The 18,394-nt window shown below is 40.7% G+C and overlaps 1 protein-coding gene across 10 annotated transcripts in view; it reads left to right on the top strand.

The window, feature by feature from the left end:
• The window catches only part of LRRFIP2 (LRR binding FLII interacting protein 2), a 112,479-nt gene that overhangs the window by 92,577 nt on the left and 1,508 nt on the right, over positions 1-18,394 (top strand). For 6 of the 10 annotated variants that reach the window (XM_036266167.1, XM_036266169.1, XM_036266171.1 and 3 more), the window contains 5 exons: positions 6,023-6,155; positions 8,465-8,514; positions 14,676-14,799; positions 17,213-17,292; positions 18,131-18,235. In XM_036266167.1, coding sequence (XP_036122060.1) covers positions 6,023-6,155; positions 8,465-8,514; positions 14,676-14,799; positions 17,213-17,292; positions 18,131-18,235 — 492 coding nt within the window. Of the gene's footprint in view, positions 1-181; positions 275-5,644; positions 5,747-6,022; positions 6,156-8,464; positions 8,515-14,675; positions 14,800-17,212; positions 17,293-18,130; positions 18,236-18,394 lie in introns of all 10 variants that reach the window. The other 4 variants (XM_036266172.1, XM_036266174.1, XM_036266173.1 and 1 more) reach the window with 1 other exon arrangement.

Here is an 18,394-nt window from a genome sequence, read left to right as displayed (position 1 = left end):
TTAAGACACTGGATGTCATCTTTCCTTTAGCAAGCAACTCCTGCTTTTCCTGTTCATCACAGACATTCCCCTTTTAAGTTTTTTTTTATCAGCTTTACTTTTGTACTGTTTTCCTCCCTCTTACCCTCTCCCTTTTTTCTTTCTGCTCCTTTATTACTTCTCTTCCCCTCTTCCTCTGCAGGAGAATCAACGTATGCAGCAGAAAGTAGACACCATGACCAAAGAGGTGTTTGAGCTCCAGGAGACACTTCTTTGGAAAGATAAAAACATTAGGGTATGAGGTGAAATTGAGCTTTGCTCCGAAGCTCATGGATGAGGAAGAGACCAATATAATTTAACTTAGAGGTTCCTAAAAATCTGTCCTTTTGACTATTTTAAAACATTTATATAGTGTGAAATATGAATAAACAGAAAACAGAAACTTCTATGGGAAAACCTGATACTATGCATGGAAAGAACTCTTCTTTCCAGCTGCCTGTGGGCTTGTGAAACCTACAAGTAGGAACATTCTAAGGAAGTTGTTCTTTAATTCCCCAGGATTCTTATCCAGAAGCAGCCACAGGCATTTAATTCAAACTCTGTGGCTAACTTTATATCCTTACATTGCAAGATTTGGATAAAAGCAAGAGGATAAGGAGTGGGGGTGAGGGAAAGGTTATTAGCATTCCATAAATCCTTGGTAAGTAAAATAGGAAGAGATTAAAATCAGTATAATTACGGAAGTGGATAGGAATGTCAGATTTGTCAGAGCTGCCAAATTGTGATGTCATCTCTAATTATAACCTCATAACTCCCCAAAGCGGGGCCCAGATAAGGAAGAAGTCTTCAGTGCTTTTTCCCTAAGCCTGTTAGGTAGATTCCAAGTACTAGTAGGCTGAACACATTTCCACCATTTCATCCCATGTGGCCTTTGACTGACAGCCCCATCTCATGGCATGGGCTATTTGTTCTGCATTTGGGGCACCACACAGCCATAGCTGCCAGAGGCTTACCTTGTCAGGGAAGGACTGTGGTGGTGGGGAGAACAGAAGGTTAGGTAGGGAAAGGTAGCAAAGATCCCCAAGAGCACTTGTGATAGACATAAACTTTTGGATCACACCCTCCATTATTAGGAATAGTCTAGTATCCAGTTCCTATCACATGTCCAGTGGCCTATCCTGTCATTAATGAACATATGGGAAACAAAATTACCTCTGAAGAGATTGCTTAGACCAAAAGCTTTAAAAAAGTAAAGCTACTTTTTAGAGTTTCTAATGCTTAAATACCAGGTTTCTAAAATCCTACCCAAAACTAAAAGAGCCTTCTGGAGTATAAATTAACAATTCTGTTAACAGTTTTAAAATTGTGAGCTACAGATTTTATTTAAATTTTCACTTGGGAAATTTAAAATGAGATAATAAAAAAATGTGTGGCACAAAGTAGGTAATTTGAAAGTTTAGTTAAAATCTGGTCACTATCTAGATTGGGTTTCTTTTAGGACCTTACATACGTTTCTTCAGCACATATCTGCAGGCCCATGATTTTTATTTTGTATAATTACCTCAATATTTTAAACTGATTATTTTGGACCAGCCATTAAAAAATTCCAAACCTCTCAGTCCAATAAAATGGCTTTTCAAAACAGAACAATTTTTTTTTACCAAAATAGCTGAGCTGATGGTTAAGATATAAATGATTTGACTTTTTAATTTTCTTGGCATTATTAAATGAATAAATGGGTATCTTCTTTCTGTGTGGTATATAATAATATGTTCCTTTGGCTTTTTAAAAAATTAAACTTTTTGCCTTGACTGGTTTGGCTCAGCGGTTAGAGCGTCAGCCTGCGGTCCAGAGAGACCCAGGTTGGGTTCCTGCTAATGGCGCGTACCTCGGTTGCGGTTTGTCCCTGGCCCTGGTTGGGTCATGCGGGTCGCATCCACTTGATGTGTCCCTTTCACGTGGATGTTTCTCTCTCTCTCCCTCCCTCCCTCCCTCCCTCCTTCCCACTCTATCTGAACAAAAAATGGAAAAATGTCCTCGAGTGAGGATTTAAAAAAATATTAAACTTTTAAAACATTTCTTTAAATTTTTTTCTTTATTGTTTTCTTGAGAGAGAGGAAGGAAGAGGGAAAGTGATAGAAACATCATGAGAGAGAACATCGATGGGCCACCTCCTGCATTTCCCCCAACGGGGATGTGGCCCACAACCTGGGCATGTGCCCTGACCAGGAATCGAACTGGCGACCTCTTGGTGCATGGGTTGACGCTCAACCACTAAGCCATACCAGCTGGGCTTAAAACATTTTTGAGGTAATTGTAGATTTACATGCAATTGTAAAAATTATACAGAGAGATACTGTATGTCCTTTATCTAGTTTTCCCCAAATATAACATCTTGCAAAACTATATAGTACAGTATCACAACCAGGATATTGACCTTCATATATATAGTCAAGATACAGAACATTTTCATCACTGTTATGAGGATCTCTCCTGTAGCCCTTTTATAGCCATATTTACTACCTCCCCTACCCTGTCCCAATCCCTGATAACCACTCATCTGTTCTCCATTTCTATAATGATGCCGTTTTAAGAATGTTATATAAATAGAGTTGTACAGTATATAACCTTTTGGAATTATCTTCTTTCACTCAGCTTAATTCCTTTGAGCTCCATCCAATGTGTTGCATAAATCAATAGTTTGTCCCTCCTTTGACATTAAAAGAAAATTTAAAAACTATGGTAAAATACAAATAACATAAAATTTACCATGTTTAAGTGTGGTGTTGGTGGTATTAAGTGCATTGTTGTGCTACCATCACCACCATTTATCCACAGAACTCTGTTCATCTTGTAGAACTGAAACTCTATTAAATTAAACCCATTAAATTATAACTCCCCAATTCCCTACCCCACCCCCAGACTCGGGCACCTACCATCCTACTTTCTTTCTCTATGGATTTGACTGTAGGTATCTCATACCTAGAATCAATATTTGTCTTTTTATGACTGGCTTATTTCACTTAGTATATATCCTCAAGGTTCATCCATATTGTAACATGTGTCAGGTCCTTTCTAAGGCAGTAATATTCCATTGTTTGTTATGTGCCACATTTTGTTTATCCAATCATCTGTTGATAGGCACTTGGTTGGCTTTCACCTTTTGGCTGTTTCATATGATGCTGCTGTGAACATGACTTTATAAATATATTTTGTGACCCTTCTTTCATTTCTTTTGGGTGTATACCCATGAGTGGAATTGCTACATAAAATGACAATTCTATGTTACATTTTTTGAGGAATCGCCATATTGTGTTCCATAGAAGCTGCACCATTTCACATGGCCATCAGCTCTGCACAAGTATTCCGATTTCTCTACATCTTTACCAACATTTTTTTTTCTACTTTGTTGATAGTAGCCATCATTATGCATGTGATATGGTCCTCCCTTAACTAATAAAGACACATTTTGAACATTTTGAACATAGCCAGTGACTACCTTATGCATCACTTGTCTCCAGCCAACATTCTCTTGTTAAAGTTCAGATTTCTTTAGTTCTCTTCACTGATTGTAGTGCTCATGCTTTATCCCCAAGGCCGTTCCAAGCACCAGGTAACCATGTGTAGAAATGATACATACAAAGGACTTATGTATCCATGTAGCCCCATAAAAGACTCCCATTCTGACTAAAGATATTTGTGCCCCTGTGCGATTATATGGAGAGCTTGCCTGTTGCCCAGAGTTTAGCCTGTAATATGTATCTTTCAGGCTTTTTGACACTAGAATTTGAGGTTAGGTCAGGGATAAAGAATTGTTTAAATTGCCACAAGCATGTACTTTATCCTAAAAAAAATTGACTGTCGGAGCTATTGTTGAATGCAAACACAAGGGTAGTGGTTATATGATCAGGTAATACAGAGGATTTCAGATCCAGCGTGAATACATTTGGTCCAATTATAAGGTATTTCAGTCCTCTTCAAACTTTGTGGTGAAATGGAAGGACTTACAGGATGTATTTTAGTTTCCCATCCATAATTATGGGAAGATGAAATTAAAAAGTCCAAAAGTAAAGATGAAATCCACTGCTGTAAGACGTGGAAGAGGAGCAAATGCTATATTCAAGCATTTGCTAGAATTTCTAATTTCAAATTGGTCTGTTCCTAAGAGATCTTTCTCTTCGGTTGTGGTGTTTATATAGAGCATGTTGTGATAGTGATCACTGATGCAGTTACATGTGCTGATGCATGGCCTAACTATGCTCACAGACAGCAATAACCAAAAATATCTAACCCAGTGGACATTACAGTGACTGTCATCAGATAAAGAGTATTGCTTGTGCTCTGTTGTCTTAGTGTTAAATTTGTTATTAATGTGATGGAGTGTTAATATTAGCTTGAAATGTTAGAGTAATGCCTTATGATATTAGAAACTCAAATGATTAATTCACAGGCAGATTTGAGACATGTCATACGGTATGAATTGTTGAAAGGAAGTTATTAGATATTGATGTTTGGGTAAGTGAATAGGACTTGCCCTGTGGACTACTTTTCCAGCAGCATCTGGGACAACAGTAAGGGAACATAATTGTGGCCTTCATGGTGCTGCCACATAGAAAAAGTATACAAGGGCCTCAGAACCAAAAAGAACTGGATTCTTTTTCTAGCTTTATCACTTTCTGTGACTGGGCAAAAAAATATATCGAGCCTCGATTTTCTGATCTGTGAAACAGGCCTAAGACAAAATACAGATTGTGTAAGGGAAAAATTTGATATAGATAGATAGATAGATAGATAGATAGATAGATACACGTGTGTATATATGTATCTATATATATATTTATAGATATATATATTTTTTTCTCCTCACCTGAGTATGTTTTTCTGTTTATGATTAGATAGATTGGGGAGGGAGGGGGAGAGAGAGAGAGACGGAGAGAAATATCAATGTGATAGAGCCACATCGACTGGTTGCCTCCCACATGACCAGACCAGGGCCAGGGATGAACTGTAATTGAGGTACGTGCCCTTGACCGGAATCAAACCTGCAACTCTTTGGTCAGCGGGCCAGTGCTCTAACCACTGAGCTAAACTGGCCAGGGCAGAATACCTATTTTTAATTAAGCAGTATTTGGGGAAAAATTAATGGGAGAAAAATTACTTCAGCTTATAATTCATTAAAATACCTTGTGTGTACCAGTCATTTTTCTTTTATAACTATTTTTTTAAATCAAGTATATTCTTGAATAAACTATTTTAGTTGAAATGTGGGCGTTTTGTTTGTTTGATTGATTCACCAAATGAAAATGCACTAAGGAGATCAGTAAGGTCAACTTTATTTTAATATTACTGCTGCCTTTATTTTCCATTTCCTGTTTTTTCATTGACTGGAAAAGAAAAATTCGTTTTCCTGCTTGATGTGATAAGCATGTTTTGTTGAATTTATGCACGACTAACCAGTTGCTATTAAAACTCCCTTCTGGAGATGTAAATCCATATAACTTTATATACCCCCATCCCTCATCTCTAACTGCTTGTTTCCAAGCTTCTAATGCTGCTTTGTCTGTTTTACCTTTATCTTTATTTGAATCAGGTACTTCTCTGCTCCCTTTCACTTGCTTGTTTTTTTCTGTGCCATTCTTTCCCTCGCTACCCTGTGTAAAACCAGGCCCTAGAGAAACAGAAGGAATACATTGTCTGCCTTAGGAATGAGCGAGATATGCTCAGGGAGGAGCTGGCTGACCTGCAGGAGACAGTGAAGACAGGAGAGGTATGTTAGCGTTGGCCTGTCGCTCATGTCCCTCAGCGCTTTCTTCTCCTTCCTTTCATCCTGTGATCTTTTCTGGCATGGATACAAACCACAGTGATTGTTCTTCAGTCCAAATTTGGTAGGTTTAAGTAATTTCTTCTACAGAGCTGTATTCCATGTAAGTAGCTCTACCCAGGTTTTACCTGTGGCAAACCTATTGTCACAGAGTCACCTCACAGAGCATACTGCTTCCACGTGGGCCGTCTTTGTGATGGTGGGTTTTTCCCTTCCCCACAGAAACATGGCTTAGTTATAATCCCTGACGGTACTCCCAATGGTGATGTCAATCATGAACCAGTGGTTGGAGCCATCACTGTGGTGTCTCAGGAAGCTGCTCAGGTCTTGGAGTCAGCAGGAGAAGGTCCTCTAGGTAAGACACTGGTTGCTATGTTGACTTGGATTAATGTGACCCTCTTAGACTTCCAGCTTGTTCACACCCCATCTTGGAAAACAAAAATAACACAAGGGCTGTCTGAGCCTTATCTAGATCCATAACAGGAAGAAATCTGGGCACAGTGTCTTCAGACATCCTTGACCTTGGGAAGCCAGCATTTGGGTTAAGTCCCCTGGGTGGAAGCACTGTGGGTATACACACATTTCTTTTTCACTTAGAGATGGCACATTGCTTTTTTCAATTAAATATAAACCTTCTGCGCCCCAAGGAACCAGTGGGCTGGTAGGTGACTTTCCAAGTGTGTTTTCTTCCTGGAGCATCTGGTTCTGTGTTCTGCTACTTATCCAGGGTTCTTGTAGTTCTTTGCCACCTCATTTCTTAAGGCAAGAAACAGATGGCCAAGAAGGTAGGTATCAGTGTTATTTCCAGAGCAGGGTTTCTGAGCCTCTTAAAGTCTGAGCCTCTTAAATGTAACCCTTTGTGAATCTAGTGACACTTCTCTCAGGAAACCACAGATGCTCACCAGTTGCCTCCACTAAGATTCCCGCTCTGCTGGAAGAAAATGACACAGATGGCTACTGTATCTTTTTTTATTTATTTAAAAAATGATTGCCCCCCCATCTTGTTTTCATAGATGTGTAGGTTACCGAGAAGAGTGGGCTCTAAGAGTGAGGGAAGTCAGAACCTCTTCAGAAGTCAGCACAGTCTGGAATGGAGACTTACAGAACGCAGTTGTAGAGCTCCCGGATGGAGCGAAGACCTAGCTGGGCGAGAGGGGCTGCTCTAGAGTGGGCTGCGCACACGCGCTGGCAGCTCTGAGCCTGTCCTCTGCTTGTTTGGAAGGTGCTGAAGAACCCTTAGCCGTGACCTGATTGGTTGTAGGGGGTGCTGGCTAGGTGTCAGCTGCTGCTTTCACCCGTCTGTGGGTATCCCCTCAGCCCAAGGGGCCTATTTTAATACGTGTGCTTGGGAACAAGTAGACCCTCCCTGCAGGTCAGGAGCGGCCCCAGTGATTCTGCTACAGAGCCTGATGAGACCTTGATGGTGTACATTTTAGAACTGGGTCCCTTCCCTCCCCCAACTGTGTGGGCCTTTGCTTCTTCCAACATTGTGTTCCTCTTTTCTTTGTTCTAGCTTCTCCTCTTGGTCCCACCTTTTTTTTTTTAATCCTTATCGAAGACATTCTTCCACCTATCTTCAGGTGGAGTGTGAGGTGGGGTGAGAAAGAAACATCAACATGAGAGAGACACATTTGAATGGCTGCCTCCTGCAAGACCCCAACCAAGGCCAGGGATCGAACCACAAACCAGGCATGTGCCCTTCACTGGAATCGAACTCATGACTCTTTGGTCTGCGGGCTAATGCTCTACTGCTGAGCCAAACTGGCCAGGGCAACAGTTCCACTCTTAACCCCTGTCTTCTGTCCCATATTTTGTTTTCTTCTGCTAAGGGCTTAATTAAGCCTGCGGAAACATCCTTGGCATTTGAGTTGTCTGTCTACTAGTGAGAGCTTGCAAAGTTTTAAAACAAGGAAATAAATGATCTTTGTACTTTAGTTTGTCTTTAAGTGGAAAATCACTGCTCTTAGGAGCAAATGTATTTAGTACCCTGATAAATATCAGTTGTGTGGATATATGTGTTGAATAATTTAGTACTTTTCCTTAACACCATTAAAGCCTTCATGTCTTGATAGAACTCTAAGATGTTTATCAGATAATATTTGCTGGTTTTTTGTTTGGTTTGGTTTGGTTTTTTAATCCTCGCCAGAGGATATTTTTCCATTTATCTTCAGATAGAGTAGGAGGAGGGAGGGAAGAAGGGAGTGAGAAAGAGAGAGACATCTATGTGAGAGAGACACATCAATTGGTTGCCTCCCACACAACCCCGAGGTATGTGCCCTTGACTGGGCTGATGTTCTAACCACTGAGCCAAAAAGGGCCAGGGCAACATTTTCTGTTTTTTAATTTGTAGAATTATTATTTATATATATATACTTATATATATATATTTTTTTATTATTATTGATTTTAGAGAGGAACGGAGAGGGAGAGAGAGATAGAAACATCGATGAGAGAACATCAGTTGGCCGCCTCCTACATGCCCCCCACTGGGGATTGGGCCCCCAACCCAGGCATGTGCCCTGACCGGGATTCCCGAACTGGTGACCTCTTGGTGCATGGGTCAACACTCAACCAACGAGCCACACTGGCTGAGTTAATTTGTAGAATTATTTTAATTGTTTACTACATCATTACTAATATAGTTTGCAACTTTTTTTGTTTTAGATGTAAGGCTACGAAAACTTGCTGGAGAAAAGGAAGAGCTGCTATCACAGGTAAAGGCTTTCTTCTTGGAAGGTAATGTTCATTGTAACTGACTAAATCACATGGTAAAATGTTAGCAAACTAATGTACCCTAAAAAAAGATGTGCTTATTTTAAATACCAGTACTCAAGTCAGGTTTGAAGGATGAAAAGATAATTCATATTTTACTTCTTTGTTCTTTCAAATTCTTTAAAAAAGTTATAGGACATGTAGTTTGAGGGTCAAACAGTTCTACAAAGTTTGTTACGAAGACAGAAGTGTTCTGCTCTGCCTTCTCCCCCCTTACCCCTGATCATTCCTGCATAGTGCTTTTAGCTGATTCTTTTTTTTTTTTATCCTCACCTGAGGACATTTTTCCATTTTTTTGTTCAGATAGAGCAGGAGGGAGAGAGAGGAAGAGAGAGAGAGAGAAACATCAACGTGAAAGGGACACATTGAGTGGCTGCCACCCACACGACCCAACCAGGGCCAGGGACAAACTGCAACTAAGGTACATGCCCCTAGCGGGAACCAAACCCAGGGTCTCTCTGGACCACAGGCCAACACTCCAACCATCGAGCCAAACCGGCCAGGGCTTAGCTGATTCTTTTGATGTGTATTGTTCTTGTTTGTCTATAACATGCTTATGTTGCTTCTCTCTTGTTCTGTTTATGGCCTTCTCTGTTGCCACCCGTCTATGGAAGTTGAACATTTAGCTTTCCTTTATCTCCCGTCCCTACCACAAGCATGTACTTCCCATCCCCACATCCTCCTAGTAAAGGAACAGTGTCCTCCCAGTCCTTCTGTGTTATGAGACTCTGTCAGCACTACTCATAGTGGAGCCTCATTGCATTCTAGGACTCTTTTACCCTTTCCACAACTCTTTATTTCTCCAAGTTAATATTGTACTATTCCTTTTCTATGTGTTTATTACTAGTTTAGGCTGCAGACTTTCCAAAAGTAGTTTAAATCCTCTCTGTTTTCAGATGCATGACGTCTACTCTTGGTTCCATCCTTTTTGATTCTTGGAGCTCTGACTCATCCATTCTGAAATCAGTGGCTCATTCCCTCAGTACAGAGACCTGTCCGTCCTTCACTGCCCTCTGGGCTTTCCTCTGCCTGTGGTGTAGGTTGCCTTCCCTTTTGCAATGTCTTATGCCTTCCTCCTTTTTATCCTTTCTCTTATTTTGGTACATCCCCCAGTAATTTCCTGAGAAAAAAGGTATGTGGGCTGTAAATTTTTCTTAACTTTGGAGGCCTGAAAATGTCTTCATATTACCCTCTTAGCTGATTTAACAGTTTGGATATGGAATTCTGTGTTATAATTTTTTTCCTTCATCTTTTGTTTTTCATTGTCCTTTGGCTTCCAGTATGGCTGTTGAGAATTTTCAATGACATTTCATTTTTGCTCTTTTTTATGTGACCCTTTTTCTTCTCTCTGGAAGCTTATATCATACTCTTTCTTCCTAGTGTTCTGAAATTTCACAATGATGTGGTTTGGAGTTTTCATTCATGGTATGGGTCCCTGTCAATTCTAGGAATTCCTATCTATCAATTCTGGGAACATTTTGTGAATGATTTTCTCCCTTCCCATATTCTTTGTTATCTCCTTTGGAAATTCCGGTTTAGACATTCAGATGTTGAATAAGATTCCACTCTTTAACAGGCATATTTCAGTTGGGATATTTCAGTGAATAAATCAGTTCAAAAATATTCCTACCCCAGTGGACCTTGCATTCTAGCTGTAAACAACAAATATAATAAGTAAATTAATATAGTATGTTAGAAGTTTGTGTGAATGCATTCATTGTGTTTCTCCAGCCACATTAAGCTGTATTGGTGTAGACATTGAGTGAGCAGAGTTAGCTTTTACCAGGCAAGTATAATAGGGCAGAGGAGACGAGGGTGTATGCAAGAGAGTGATGATGGATCTAGAGATTAAATAGGGTAAGGAGGTTTGAGAGGACAACGAGAAAGGTCAGGGCACCATGGAAAGAAATGGGAGCAATGGATTACAGGTGCTAGTGGGATCAAAGGATTTTTGGAGTTGGAGTCCAGAGAGAATGAGCTGGAAAGATCTGAATAGCGGTTAGAGAGAAGATAACGTGGATTGAAAGTGTGTAGGGATTGCAGTTATCTAATGACAAGATGCAGTACATGAGTGAGTGGCTGAGGGCAAGAAGGGACAGATGTCAAGATCCTTGGTGAGAAAGTGCTCTGGAAACTGAGATATCAGTTGTAGGAGCAATCCTCTACTTAGAGGTACAGTCAAACCTCAGTTCTTCAATGTCTTCCATGGAACAGTTCGGTTCTTGACCTACCAACCCTTTCATGCAGCTACATCAGCATGATGAAAAGCATCTCTCAGGTCGTAAACAAAGGAGAGGATGTCAGTCAGTGCTAAACCTTGTATTGTTAACATCTCGGGAAATTGTGCTGTGAATATTTTTGTGGGTTTTTTTTGTTGTTGTTGTTGCTTTTGTTGCTAGTGAAATGGACAGTTTGCACAATTTTAAAACAAAAAGAGGCCATCAAGAGTGCTAATGTTGCTAAGAGTGTGAAACAGTGATCACAGGCAATGGAAGAGGTAGAAAAACTGTTGTTGATTGGATTAAAAAAGCTGTTAGCAGGTGACAGCATTTCTGAGGCAGTGATATGTGAAAAAGTGAAGATGCTACGTGCTGACCTCCTGAAAGACACCCCTGGAACAAGTGCGGAAAGTGATTTGTTTAAGGCTGTTGAGGGGGCAGTTCAATAAATTTAAGAAAAGAAGTGTTTGTTTATAGATTAAATAGTACATTAGATATGTACTGTATGTAAGAAAGATTAAAATAGGGAATCATTTGGAGGTGGAATTAATTAATCCAATTTACATTATTTCTAATGGAAAAAATGATTCTTTTTTTTAATGCTTTATTTTATTTTATTTTATTTTATTTTATTTTATTTTATTTTATTTTATTTTATTTTTGTTACAGATGTTTCTCCTTTTTTACCCCATGACACCCTCCTCCCCATCCCCTCCCACCCCATCCCTGGCTTTGTTGTCCATGTCCATTGGTTATGCGCACATGCATATAAGTTCTGTGGTTTATCTCTTCCGTCCCCTCACACCCCCTCTTCTGAGGGTTGTCAGTCTGTACTCTACTTCCACATCTCTGGGTCTACCTTATTCCTCAGACTGTTATGTTCATTATATTCCATAAATAAGTGAGATCATGTGGTATTTGTCTTTTGCTGCTTGGCTTGTTTCACTTAGGATAATACTTTCCAGGTCCCTCCATGTCATCTCAAAGGATAAGAGATCTTTCTTTCTTATAGCTGCATAGTACTCCATTGTGTATATGTACCACAGCTTTTTAATCCATTCATCTACTGATGGACACTTGGGCTGTATCCAGATCTTAGCTATTGTAAATAGTGCTGCAATGAACATGGGGGTACATATATTCTTTCTGATTGGTATTTCAGACTTCTTAGGGTATATTCCTAGAAGTGGGATCACTGGGTCAAATGGCAGTTCAATTTTTAATTTTTTGAGGTAACACCATATTGTTTTCCATAGTGGCTGCACCAGTCTGCATTCCCACCAGCAGTGTGCTAGAGTCCCCTTTTCTCCACACCTCGCCAACACTTGTTTGATGATTTGTTGATGGCGGCCATTCTGACAGGTGTGAGGTGATACCTCATTGTTGTTTTAATTTGCATCTCTCTGATGATTAATGATGTTGAGCATTTCTTCATAACAAATTGCTTCTCGAATAGCCTTCCAGAAAAAATTAAGTGTAAGAACTGAGGTTCCACTATATTTTGAAATTGCTGGGAATTAAGACAGGAATAGTTTTGAAGGCATGCAAGACAGGAACTAAAACAGTGAAGAAAGAGTGGGATGATGGTAATGATGAGGGGTAGTTAGTATACATAATTTTTTTTTTTATCCTCACCTGAGGACATTTTTGCATTTATCTTCAGATAGAGTGGGAGGAAGAGAGAAAGAAACATCGATGTGAAAGAGACATATCGAGTGGTTGCCACCCAAACAACCCCAACTGGGGCCAGCGACAAATTGTTGTCCCTTGCTTTACTTTTAAAAGTTTCCCAACTTTATCTTCTAATACTTTTATTGAGTTTCTATTTCTGCTGTCATTTCAAGGATACAGATATTGTCACTGATTTTGGAGGATATTGATAGGCTGGTTGGTTGGTTTCCTGGTGTTTTCTTCTGTCTGCAGTTTGTTTCCTTCCAGATGCTCTTTTATGTATATTTATTTGGTCTTCTATGTAAGAGTGAGGACATGGGTGAGGCCTGTCCCAAGTTTTTGTAAAGATTGATGTGGCTGGGTTTTTTTTGTTGGGAACTTCAATGTGGTAATGTCAGTTTTTATTTCAGGATAGTCAGAGAGTTCTGTTCTAAAGATGTCCTGCAGTCTTCTGCCTGAAGGTTCGGGCCCAGCTATCTGCATTCTGGGGCCTGAGTGTGGATTGGAGGCCTCAGAATTCGATATATTTCTGTTCCCCTAATCTCTTTGTTTTCTACACATGAGACTCCTGTCTCCATTGAGCCTTGTTTTTCCCTCCAACCCACAGTCCCTTTTAATTTAATTTTTTAGTTTCTTTTTTTTTTTTTTTTTATCCTCACCCGAGGACATTTTTCCATTTTTTGTTCAGATAGAGTGGGAGGGAGAGAGAGGAACGGAGAGAGAGAGAGAGAAACATCGACATCGATGTGAAAGGAACACATGGAGTGGCTGCCACCCACACGACCGACCAGGGCCGGGGACAAACTGCAACCGAGGCACGCGCCCCTAGCGGAACCGAACCCGGGTCTCTCAGGACCGCAGGCCGAAGCTCTAACCGCTCAGCCAAACTGGCCAGGGCTAATTTTTTAGTTTCTTTATTTTGAAATTTTAATAATCTCCAGCTTTATCAGGGTATAATTGGATTAGAAAAGTGACACATAATTAAAGTGTACAAATGTACACACCTGTATTATTTTCCTAGGGCTCTTTTAACAAACTACCACAGACTGTGTGGTTAGAACAACAGAAATGTATTTTCTCATAATTCTGGAGATCAGCGGCCCAAGATCAAGGTGTTAGCACTGTATTGGTTCCTTCTGAGGCCTGAAAAGGGCAATCTGCCCCAGGCTCCTGGTGGTTTGCTGGTCATCTTTGTCCTCCTTAGCTTATAGATAGCACTCTCTGTATCTTCACATTGTCTTCCCTCTGTATGTGTCTCTCTCTTCATCTGGAATTCTTTCTCTAAAGACACCAGCCATATTGGATTAGGGGTCCTCCCTGTTCCATACGACCTCATCTCAACTTAACTCAGTGCATCTGCAATGACTCTTATTTCTAAATGGGGTCGTATTCTGAGGATTTGAACCTGTGAACTTGGTTAGGGGACAACATTCAGCTCATAACAATACCTGTGAAATAATCACCATAATCAAGATGGTGAAAATATTCATAATGTCCCAAAGCTTCTGTGTCTTTGGTAAAACTTCCTTCCTGCACCTCCCTCTCTCCCCATCTCCAGGCAACCACTGATCTGCTTTCTGTCACTTTAGATTAGTTTGTACTGTTTGGAGTTTTATGTAACTGGAATACATCTTTCACAGACTTACTTTGAGAGTCAGCCATGCCCTTTTTTCTCAGTTTTACTTGTCCTTTTTGCTGAGTAGTAATTCCATTGTATAGATGTACCACAGTTTGTTTATCCTCCTGTTGATGAATGTTTGGATTATTTTTAGTTTTGACTGTTATGAATAAGCTACTCTGAACATCCTTTAAAAATTTATTTCCAAATATTTTTGCATACAGAAACCTTTCTAAATAAGAATATTTAACCTAACTCTAAAACAAAGCAAAAACATCTAACTGCCTATAGTATTTCCATTTTGAATAAAAGTAAAAAAATTACTGAAAAGTAGTGTTCCAAAATCCTACCCAAATACTGAAATAGAGCTATTTTTATGGGTACCTGGCCCTGGAGCTCGCTCCTCTGGTGTTTTTTCACAGCTGCTCCTTTAGCAGTGTGTCCCCGTGGTGGGCACTCAGGAAAATTGCGTCTGAGTGAATGATGTGTGTGACTGATGACGATCTGCCTTCTTCTGTGACCTTGGCCATTGGGCCAGTCGACTGCCTGCTTTGACAGACTGGATCTTGCTGATGAGCCTTTGTTTCTCCTGCAGGTTAGAAAACTAAAGCTGCAGTTAGAGGAAGAGCGGCAGAAGTGCTCCAGGGGCGACGGCACGGCGGCTGGTGACCTGGCCGGACTGCAGAATGGCTCGGACTTGCAGTTCATCGAAATGCAGAGTAAGTGCTGGGGGACAGGCCAGCCCCAGTCTGTATGGGCTGTGTCCTGGGAGTGGGATTGTACACGAGCCGCTAGCGTCTTGTAATTCACATTTCTCCAGAGGAGCTGTTACAAAGATTGGCTAGGCCTCAGGCTGTCCAGAAGAGCAGTTCTGGTCAGTAATGGAGCCGCATAGAAGCTTCTGCTTAGCCTTCGTGCTTCAGGGATGGTGACAGCTCTCTTCCCCTGCTAGGCAGTGATTGCTAGGAGCGTTCTGCACAGTGACCGACTCTGCCTCCCGCGCCCACGCCACCTGGACGCTGCCATGCAGCACCTTTCCTAATCACAGTTTCTTCTGAAATGTGTCTTGGAATAATTGGAGCAATATATTTGGAACTAATTCACACTAATGTTCAGTAGTTTCGGAATTTTTTCAGTTTTCTTGTTAACTTTGATTTTTATTAGATGGAATATAAAACAAGGCCACAATGTAAGCCTATTCAGTTTACCTAAATTATTCCACTTTTTTCTCCCTTTCTACTTTTGACCCCATATTATTTTAAAATGCCTACTATATTCACAGCAATTCCCATGGTAGGGACAGTTCAGAAGCCCTTCGTATATAATTCACCGGCAGGGGAGCCTTTTATTTTTCCAATTCATATAGTGGCATTTTTGATAACTTATTTTTAAATATTGATAATTCCATGGCTTTTCATCTAAATATTCTGAATTAGGCTAAATAGAAAATACTTCTTGGAATAAAGTTTATTAGATTAGTTTTGAGATTAGTGTTGTAGCCTTTATTGGATATCACCTACAACCCTTGTGATACCTCCTGGTGAGTATTTTGTTCTAGAAATATCATTGTGGCATGGAGGGTAAATGAAGTCAGGGATGTGACAGCAGTAGGCTGAGTGGTTAGGAGGCTGTGACGGTGAGCCGAGCCACCGCAGTGGCTGTCAACAGTCTTAAAGAGGAGACAGGGATAAGTTTGCAAGCGATTGGCCCAACGCAGCAAAATCAAAGGAATCACACAGAGGGGGAACGGGCACACATTTATATGTGAAGGCTTCCTAGTGCGCAAGGTAGGGAGAAGTACCGGCTGGAGCTGTACATGGAGGTCAGCTGAGCAGGACCAGGGAGGATGGGCCTGGCTGATGAAGACCAGAAAGCCAAGAAAGGAGCCCTGGTGACTGTCCGGCCTGGACACTCCCGTGGCTGTAAAACGTGGTGACGTGGAACAGAATTTCAGAACATAGATGAGATGGCTGAGATGAAGGACTTAGACTTTGAAAACAGGAAGGAATGGGTGGTTTGGAGAGTGAGAAGGAAGCAGCACATTTTGATAATAAGTTGCTGTGGGGAAGAATTAAATAACTGGATCCTGAAGCTTCTGTTTTAGAACCTAGGAACAGGGGTGGCTTTTGAGGAAAGGGTTTTAGAATCCCATTACTTTTAGGGTAACAGTAACTATCCAGGGATACCAGCCTCTTGCACTGAAGATTATATGGGTAGCTGTAACCTTAGCAATGTGGAACAACACAAAAGTTCTTGAGTTAGGTGGATTATATTTGGTTTATCTCCTGTAAACCTTATAATTCCTACCCTATAATCATTTCAGAGAGTGATTTTTGTTAAATTTGGCTTGCTGGAGGGAATTTTTTCTCCCCTGTCATTTATAAACTTCTCATTTTAAATTATTTACTTCTTAGGTCAAATGTGTATCTCCTTATTTATATAGCTCTACCCATACCACATTATCATATATTATTGAAAAGCATTTATTTCAGCCAATATTTATTAAGCAATACACTGTGCAAAGCACTTGGCTAGATACAGAGATGGGTTCAAGAAGGCTAGACAGGGCCCCTCTCCTTACATACATTTATAATGTTAAGAAAGCATGATAAATATAAAAGAACGCAAGCAAAATGCAACAAGGAAAGAAGTTATAGTTAACCTAGGAGAGTCATGAAGGAGGTGAAAAGTGAGCACAGCCTTGGAGGTTGGTTAACACTTAAATCAGAGGTGGGGAACAAGGAGCCCCTGAGGTATGGGTGAGCAGAAGAACTGGGAGGTGGGGAGGTGCAGGGCTGGGGTCCAGGAAACCGGAGGGCCTAGTCCGGTGAGCGTGAAGGCTCCTTGGGCCATGGGGCTGCAGAGAGGCTGGCTGGCAGGGCTCCTTGCTCAACGCTCTGCTTACATCATGGGGCGACGAGTGAATTTTCTTCTAACTCCTGATCCAAGTGCTAGAGCTTCTCACAGCATCCTTGATTCCAGAGGATGGGCTGGAGGTTCCGTGGTCGCCCTGTGTGCATTTGTTTTGTCTTCTTAGACCACACGTTTCTCTCCTGTGCTGCAGAGGGCGTCAGTGCCTCATGGGTCACACCTTCACCTCTGAGAGGTGATTCATATTCTCTTCTGTTCTAGGAGATGCTAATAGACAAATTAGTGAATACAAGTTTAAGCTTTCAAAAGCAGAACAGGATATAACCACCTTGGAGCAAAGTGTAAGTACTTCTAATGGTACCAAGTTATTTAATTTCCCTTAGAACACATCTGCTTGCCCAGCCGGTGTGTCTTAGTGGATTGAGCATCGTCCCATGGATTGAGGGGTCCCGGTTTGATTTCAGGTTGGGGCACATGCTTGGGTTGTGGGCTCAATCCCCAATAAGAGGTGTGCAGGAGGCAGCCAATTGATGTTTCTCACATCGATGTTTCTATCTCTTTCTCCTTTCCTCTCTAAAAAATTAATAAAAACATTTAAAATCACTAAAAAACCAAACCACATCTGCTTCCTGCATAGTGGCTAACCCAAGCGTGTCTAGGTTTCTTTGGGCTGCCTTTACACTCGAATCTCTGGAAAAGCTCTTTGTTAAAGTGGGAAAGCCAGCAGAGAACATCTGACAGGGCACATCACATCGCTTTCTTTTTCTGTAAAAATATGGAAAAATGGGGCTATAATTCTAATTTTTTGTAGCTATTTCATGAGAATTCAGAAAGATTGTACTTTATAACAAAATGCCTTATTGCACATTTCAAAACATCTAAAAACTTTTCCATTCAGGAGTCTCCTCCTTCGATGTTACTTTGGCTCTAAAACAATATGGTCATCATAAAACTGAACATGGAAAATCGGCCCTATGACTCTACAGCTGTAATCCTTTGGGGACATTTCTTGATTTATAAATAGCATTTGGGTTCTGAGAGGACCTATGACTCACCCTAAGGGTACTTGTTAGTGTTAGATTACTTGGAATTTTAATGACATTGTATTTTCATCTTGGCTACAAAAAAATTATGGCTACTAGTACCCAATACCAGAAGCTTGTGTTCTCATATTTACAGATTAGCCGGCTTGAGGGACAGGTGCTGAGATATAAAACTGCTGCTGAGAATGCTGAGAAAGTGGAAGACGAACTAAAAGCAGAAAAAAGGAAGCTACAACGAGAGGTACTTGTTTTAATATGCTTCCTGGAAAACATTCCTAAAAAGAAAAAATCTCTTTGTTGCATAAGGAATTTAATCCTGGTCCAGTCTTAAGGAAACAGCAATGGAGTCACTTTCTTTTGTGTTGGTGTTTGACCTACATGTTGACTGCCATCTGCTTTT

Source organism: Molossus molossus, unplaced genomic scaffold, assembly GCF_014108415.1.
Source record: "Molossus molossus isolate mMolMol1 unplaced genomic scaffold, mMolMol1.p scaffold_m16_p_18, whole genome shotgun sequence".
Taxonomy (NCBI): Eukaryota; Metazoa; Chordata; class Mammalia; order Chiroptera; family Molossidae; genus Molossus; species Molossus molossus.
The sequence above is the reverse complement of the archived record's forward strand: the minus strand, read 5'-3'. Positions and strand labels throughout refer to the sequence as shown.